Source organism: Haliotis asinina, chromosome 16 (genome assembly GCF_037392515.1).
Source record: "Haliotis asinina isolate JCU_RB_2024 chromosome 16, JCU_Hal_asi_v2, whole genome shotgun sequence".
NCBI classification, from domain to species: Eukaryota; Metazoa; Mollusca; class Gastropoda; order Lepetellida; family Haliotidae; genus Haliotis; species Haliotis asinina.
In genome coordinates, this window is record NC_090295.1 from 20359034 (window position 1) to 20367396 (window position 8363).

At 39.8% G+C, this 8363-nt stretch overlaps 1 protein-coding gene across 1 annotated transcript; it reads right to left on the bottom strand.

Annotated features, from left to right (window-relative positions):
* Positions 1 to 309: 309 nt before the first annotated feature.
* Positions 310 to 6653, bottom strand: LOC137267665 (potassium voltage-gated channel subfamily A member 10-like). The gene is made up of 2 exons (XM_067802138.1): positions 6351 to 6653; positions 310 to 1182 (listed from the first exon to the last, which is right to left on the bottom strand). The coding sequence occupies exons 1-2, from the start codon at positions 6651 to 6653 to the stop codon at positions 310 to 312; spliced, it is 1176 nt and encodes a 391-aa protein (XP_067658239.1).
* Between the last annotated feature and the right edge of the window lie 1710 nt (positions 6654 to 8363).

Here is an 8363-nt window from a genome sequence, read left to right on the forward strand (position 1 = left end):
TATGAAGCTGTGAATTGGTTGATGGCATGTCAGTGTAGCAGGCTGTACAAATCACTATCAGACTTACTGACAGACCGCCATCCCATTACTGTTATATGCTGAGAGCGGCGTTCAAAGGCAAACATCCGTTGTACAGATCCGTGCCTGTTATATTCGGACACTTCCGGGTTCCGTAGCGTGACGTGTTGAATGGGTAATCTTTGAGGCGCTCGTAACAGCGTTCAAGCGCTAGTAGAAATCTCCTGATATGTTTTCTGTTATGTCACGTTATACATTGTACAAATCACTCTCTGACGTATTGACGGACCATCACCCGTGACTTGGATGGAATACAACAGGCTGAACTGTTGAAAACGCGATACGTGGTTCGCTGTTACTAATCTTGGTCTTTGCTTGGTCTGATGTTTCTTTAGCGATGGAATAGAATGTTATGAAGTTGTTGACAAACAGTGGCATAGTTATTGCCAGTACCAAGATTCCCATGCATATCACGCCAACGCACTTAGCAAAAGCATTAGAAGGAGTTACGTCCCCATAACCAACCGTTGTCATGGTGATCACCGCCCACCAGCACGCTTCTGGTATGCTCTGCATGCGTTCAGAGTCGACGTAGTACTCCACTGTTCCAAAGACGATGGAGGTAATGACAACTAATAGAGCCATAAAACCAACCTCTCTGGATGAGGATTTGAAAGCGTAAACCAGAACCCGAGCCCCCGTGATGTGCTTCGTCAAATGGAAGAGCCTCAAAACTCGAAGGACCAACATGCCTTGTCTGTCATGAATGTCTAGGTAAGAACGCTGGAATTTTTCAACGGCTGACAGCTGCTCAACGACGACCTTAACAAGAGCTGATACAACTGCCAAAACGTCGATGATGTTCAGTAGAGACCTGAAGAAACGGAATATATTTGGGCAGCAGAAGAGCCTCAACATAAGCTCCAGGGTGAAGAAGGCGATGCAGATGTAACTCACTAGTTCCATGTTGTCGTTCTTTACATGGACGTTTGTGGGGAGACTGAAGTTACCAAGGATTTCTCCAGCTGTTTTGTTGTGTCTCTGAGTGATTTCTTTCATCACCAAGGGGTCAAATTCTTTGTCCGCTAGCCTGATCTTGTCGTAATTCTTGTCGAAAAGGTCATTTCCGAAGTATTCCTTCCAGTGCACATTCTCCAGAGTTCCCTTGAAGCCAGGTGAGAGGTGTGTTTCGTTTCCGGAAACTCTAAAGCTTCAATTGGCAGATGTGAGAGGCAGACCCTAAAGTGGTGCCTTTTGCTATTTGCAGATATTTGTCATTTTTAATTTTCTGGATTTCCATACAAACGAGTTGGACTTAGTCTCATGAGGGAGGGATGGGATGCGTTTCCAGAGCAGAAGTCAAAAACTTCACAATATCTTTCAGCAAAACTTGGCAGATATTTGTGGCAGACCCCAAAAAGGTGTCTTTTTACAGATTTTGGTGATTTATCTTTTTCTGGGTTTCGATGGAAACGATTCGAACTTTGTCTCAAAAGGGAGTGATGGGCTTCGTTTCTGGAGCACAACTTGAAAACGTCTTAATATCTTTCTGCAAAAGTTGGCAGACATGTGAGGTAGATCCATATGTCATTTTTTTCCGGTTTCCATGGAAACGACTTGGACTTATTCTGAAACGTGAGGGATTGGCTTCGTTTCTGGAGCACAACTTGAAAACTTCATAATATCTTTCAGTAGATCTTGTCAGATATATGACACAGATCTTGAAGTGCTGCCTTTTATTGATCTTTGTGTCTTTATTTTCTTGTTTTCCGTGGAAGTGATTCGTACTTAGTCTTGAAAGGGATGGATGGGCTTTGTTTCTGGAACACATCTTGAAAACTTCATAATATCTTTCTGCATATATGTGAGGCAGACCCCAAAGTGCTACCTTTTGCTATTTACAAATTTTTGGCATTTTTAATTTTCCCAGTTTCCATGGAAACAATTCGGACTTAGTATCAAAAGTGAGGGCTGGGCTTCGATACCGGAGCACAACTCGAAAACCGTTTGCTGTCTTTCAACAGATCTTGGCAGATACATGACACAGATCTTGAAGTGGTGCCTTTTGCTGTTTACAGATATATGGAAGAGTTTTTGATGATTACTTGGCATGGTAGTTTTGATGGAATCAAAGGGATTGTGAAATGTTGCTTCCATTTTCAAATCTGTTTTCTTCATTCGCATTATTGATTATGCGCTTTATATCATTAATGTTCACTGATTTTAATGTACATGGTAGGGAACTATGTATGTATGGGAGAATGCATTTACTGCAGAATTTCAAACATTTTAAGAAAATTCTTTGTTGGGTAAGATCAGACATTCACATATTCTGAATATTTCATATTTTTGTATATTTTGGAAACTAAAATTTTATTTTTTCTGTTTCGTTGACATTTGGAACTGATTCTTCTTATGGACCTTTGAAAGTGTGCGTATATATGTGTGTGTGTTAAATATGGAAAATAGTAAAAAGCAAAAGAAATTTTTGTATTAATTTGTATTTTACATCACATGTCAAACTGAATGACATGCCTTGATGCTAGTGTGATGTCACATCATTGAAATGACTTCACACGGTGTGCGTCAGTGGTTTTTTATGTGGCCTTAATAGGCTGTGAAAGAGCTGCAAGTACAAATGGTAAATAAATCTGCAGACGTCTTCAAGACTTGATTAATATTTTTAGCAGAATTATTCAAAACTTCAAGACTTGACTTGTATCGTAATGTACGCCTGTGCATTAATCTTCATTTTTGTCACAGTCAGCCTGGGTTACCTTGAAGATCCGGGTTAGAAGTGATCTTCAGGAACCCATCTTAGTCGTAACAGGTGACTAAACGGGTGGGTGGTCAGGCTCACTGACTTGGCTGACACGTGTCATCGTAAATGTGGGTTGTCTGGTCCAGACAGGATTATTTACAGACTGTTACCATATGGGAATATTGCTGAAAGAGAGATAAAACTAAACTCACTTCCACTGAGCCTGGGTGTAGATCTGAAGTTGAACTAATGCAGTGGTTTATGGAAATCAGACCATAGAAGAAATCAACAAACAAGACAGCGTGGCATCATGTGCGTTTCGAGTCTCGTGGTTCTTCTGATGCCAATGGATGACGAAGCATGCACATGATGATGATAATTTGGAGATTTTACGTGCGCGTTCGACATTACGTGTATTTCGAAACTTCACAGTCGCCTCTTAAGACATGCATGGTTTACTGAAGGTTTTGTAAACGGAGATTAACTAGCTTTAGCCTACTCTGTTCTCGTTATAGCGTTATAGTTTTGGGGAGAGGATACACACACGCACACACGCACACACGCACACACGCACACACGGGAGACAGAAATACTCATCATGTAAGATATTTCCGCGATGAATCCTCAAATATCTTGAATGAAAAGTGTCTTCTTTTATTTAACTGCAAACTTAAATTGGTTTGAATAAATATGTAGTTTTTCTATCAAATATTTATATAAGTTCAGACATTTGAAAGGTCCCAACAACAATTCACTGATATGCGCCGTCTATCTTCTGTAATTTTGTCGTTGCATTGTCCGACGATGATGACAGTGCCGACGTGATTATTATCGACATGCACGGATAATAATGGTAAACGAAAAAAAAACTCTCTTCCGGATCCTGATTTTCAGACCAATTATTTATGATAAATGTTAGACATATGAAAGAAACAACATTATAAATCATCTGCAGTCATCACATAGTGAAGTTTTCATAATGACTCTGGTCTATCTCGAATGCAGTTGGTGCCTGGCCGTATGATTTGATTAGGTAAACGACCATGAAGATATATCAGTCGGGTCGATAAAATTAACATGATCAGAGTGTGAGCTTGTTTTACAACCTCTTTTCATTGTAGTTATCTATGAATTAGCAATATGTGATTATTGGATTAATACACACAATCCTTAAAGTATTCCCCAAGACTTATAGCTGTACGGTGTTGTTATGTATAAAGGTTTTCGTAAAATGCTTTTGTTGCACTTAGAATTTCCTCTGCTTTATTCACAATAGTTCCATTATTTTTTCTAACTCTATAAAGCAATTATTTAGGAACTTTCTAGATTCTAACTTAAGATTGGTACGTTTCTCTCCGTCAGTCCACTTTGCACAAGATCTTACCAACATTCCCTTAACTTTTTTATCATAAATTCCTTCTTACTTAGAATTTGCCTCATTAGTGTCTCTCACGAAAATCTCTTTTTTTTTTATCTAGTTCACCGTTTTTGCCTAATTCCAATGTGTGCCGATACCACCCTGGCAATCTGTTCTATATTGACCAAGCGTGGATTTGATGGTGTCCTATAGTCCTATATATTTTTCTATCAGTTACGAAAGAGATTTTAATGTTCAAAAACAACCTTTTCCATGTGCGATGCTCGAAAGTTCGAGCGTTAATTCAGCAAGTGAGTGGTGAGCATTGAACATTGCTAAGAACATCAGATTATGGGAAATTAGAAAAAAAATATCTAGCCATGCTTGTTAGTTCCAATCGCCACATAAATACATATCACCCCATCGAATTGTTTGGTTATATCTGTACTGATTACTGAAACTCTATAACAATAATTTTAGCCACCCATGTACAAAACTCAGCATTGTCACGTATGCCATCATCAGGCACAATGTGCAATAATATTCCCTCAGGAAGTTAAATGTTTTCCACACAAGATTAAGATCTATGATGAGTAGACGTAATTGTGACTTATATTAAATGAATATTAATCTTAAAAATGCTACAGCATGTCAATGTGATCATGGATGTGAGAATGTTGTTTCCATTACCTCCTTGAATGGGCCAGGGTTTTTCCTGAATGAATAAAATATGTTGCAATACAAAATACCAAAACAAACAAACTTTTGATAGACAAACGTGTTTTTATAATCGATAGTAATTCATAGTAAAAACAATTTGCGAAGAGAAGAAGTGGACTGTTCTGTCATACCCTTCCTGTGTAACCTTCCTGTTCAGAGTTTGTCAATCGACTGTCTGTCAAATGGTTGTCTGTCAGTTGGAAGATAACCCAAGGAAACATCCTGCAGACAGTAAATATTACCTTTTGATAACGGAAATATTGAAATATTTTTTCTTTTCACAATGTAGGTTAGACTCCAACAGATTTGAGATGTTATCTTTAGATTCGGAATCATAACATACTTATTTCAAGTATAGCATGAAGTGGTTTAAATGTGTGGAAATAAACTCTGACTGAATTATCTAAATGTTCGTACAGGTGTATGAAGCATGGGTAACCTTTGTCTAGAAATACATGTTAAGGTCACAGTTTTTGAGGTTAAAATGAATATTTCATGAAAAATGTACGAAATTACCTGTGATTTCGATTACGCAAATTCATACTCAACTATGTAAGTAGACTGTTTCTTTCTTTTCATATAATTGATATCGATTCTACATCTGTGAATAAACAATGAGTGGTTAATGAATGTATAGTTTTGCACGTGCTGTGTTTCTCACAAGATAATGATCAAATGTACAGCACTATCTATTTTGAAGTTCCATTAGACCCCAACAGTACGACAAACGTCATTAGGAAGAATGGGTTTTGGAACAAATGAGTGTGACCTAAAGATAGGTCAAACGGGCTTGATAGGATTAGTGATTAGTGATTTGAATTAGTACCGTTGGAAGACGTAGATGAATCGGAAGTGCAAAGCTAAGACGTTGTTTATAAGAAGGTTTTCTGTTTGTGAGAGCACTATCTCTGAGCTAAGTGGACCTGAAGCAGTCATGTCACCGTTTCTACCCTTGATGTGTTTACTGTTAATATCGGGAGAAGATGCCAAAGTGAGTCAAAGACATAGCATACCGTCCGACAGCGATAGAGGAGATGCACGACCTGAATCTACAGAAACCAGTACTTTAATATCCCAAGATGATTTGCAGACCACAAGGCAAGATGATAAATCTGGATTCGTTAAAGGAAACAGGCAGAAACCAACCACACCGCCAGTAGAAACAGATATATCCGATGGATCTCATTTTAGAGGTGATGTACCAACTGTGAAATTTCACTCCCGACGTATTTTGTCCCTGATCGAACAGACTGTCCAGGAACGTAGCAACAGATCAAGAATAACCAACAAAACTCGCCAAGCAGACTTACAGGAATGTCCTGATGTTGGAATGTATGTCTGTGAGCATGGTAGTAACGGTGAACATTTACAATTACCAACCTGTGGATGTATTACCAATAAGACAGATTTACCACGTAACAATGAAGCTGACCGCCCTGCCATGGTCCCAACTGAAAGAGTCCCAGCGATAGATCAACTCGAAATCTCACATACGAACAGCAATGGCAATAATGAAACACATCTGTCCATAACTCCTGGAGCCTGCTGTGATGACAAGGAGGGGGTTCCATCCGAGATACCAGACGCAGAAGCCAATTTGACCATCTCATCTATACACAACGACAGTGAACTGGCCTCGTCTCGGACTCCCCAACGTCCCAGAAGATGTTCTTGTGACCGTTTTACCGAGGCAACAACTTCAGAGGAACCAAGTTCAGAGGAAACAACTTCAGAGGAAACAACTTCAGACTCAGGTGATGAGACAGTTCTGTTGACCTCTGAGGTAGGACGACTCATTGTACAGTGTGTGACCTACACCGTCTTTATCCTGTCAGCTGTTGGTGCACCATGTAACATCCTTGGTATGGTTACTGTTTTAAATCTACCAAGGAGGAACTCCACATCCGTGTTTATCGTCGCCCTCTTTATGTTTGACTTCTGGAACACTGTAGCTTGTGCAGCAGCATTTGTCTCACGGGAACTGTTCAGGGTTAGTGTGACGAACATCATGACAGTTCAATCTATGATCTTTGGTTACTATTCTTTAGGATTCAGTACAGTATTTCGACAAGTCATAACTTGCATTCATGTCATTATCTCATTTGAACGCTTTTTAGTTATACGGAAACCGTTAGTTGTGAGGAAATCCCACAGATTTCACTTGCTTATTCTTTTACTACTTTTTCTTTTCGTTTGTCTGTTTTCTTTTCCGGTTGTTTTTAGGTACCAAGTTTTAGAAATTCACGATCAATATACGAACGCAACCGTGGTAGGCTATGTTCCTTGGCCGATCTTCAAACAGAATTGGGAACTCTTTGAAGCTCTTGGATTTGTAAACAAAGTGCTTTTGACCTACGTTCCATTCATACTTATTTTGGCCATACTTATCGGAATAGGTGTGGAACTGAAACACTATAGGAAAATAAGGCGAGACATGGTTGGAGGTGTGTCCAGGCTTTCAACCAGCGAGAAACAAATTACGAAGGTCAGTTTGATTTTTACTTGTACTTTTATGCTATTGTCACTCCCAGCTATTATAACAGGGCAGGTAGCAGACAGTTTACCCGAATTTGGCCCTACTGACAGGGAAAGTACTTTATATAAGACGTTGATGCAGTTGTGGTTTATGTTGGATGTTCTAGCGAGCAGTGTTGGATTCTGGTTTTATTGCTGTATGAGCCGGAGTTTTAGGGTGACGCTGAAAGGGCTTCCCTCAAGACGAGCATCAGCCCGGAAGTCTTCGCGAATTTCCTCTATTTCTTGAAAGGATTTGAAAACCGGTATCACTCACAATGTCCTAGAATTGTACTCATGCAAGACTGTTCAATATCTTTGTATAGTTAATCTTCATCACACGACAGGGGGCGTTTGGGTAGCACGTCACGCTAAACTCCCGGGTTCGATTCCCCACGTGGGTACAATGTGTGAGGCCCATTTCTGGTATCCCCCGTCGTGATTTTGTTCGAATATTGCTAAACGCGGCGTAAAACTAACCTCATTTACCAGTGTATATGAATTCAGACAATTCTCACCCGTGAAGGTACGGGTTACAATATTGGCCTTTAGTAACTCATGCTTGTCGTAAGAAGCGACTAAGGGGATCGAGGATTCATCGGTTCCCAATTGCGCATATCGATACTCATGCTGTTGATCACTGGATTATCTGGTCTAGACTCGATTACTTACAGACCACGGACATATAGCTGGAATATTGCGGTGCGGTGTAAAACTAAACTCACTCACCCACACAGACAATACTCACTTCCGTGTTGATATTGTACAGTTTTGATTATATTCTTTTCATGTGAACTCTGAAAAGACCTATGAAGTCAAATCATTATTATGTAAACCGGGAAGGTTCTGGGCACGATGTGGTAAAAGCGTTCGCTCGTCACGCCGAAGACCCGGTTTCGATTCCCCACACGAGTACATTGTGTGTGGCCTATTTCTTGTATCCCCCACCGGGCTGTACTATTGCTAAAAGTGGCGTAAAATCCAATTCACTCA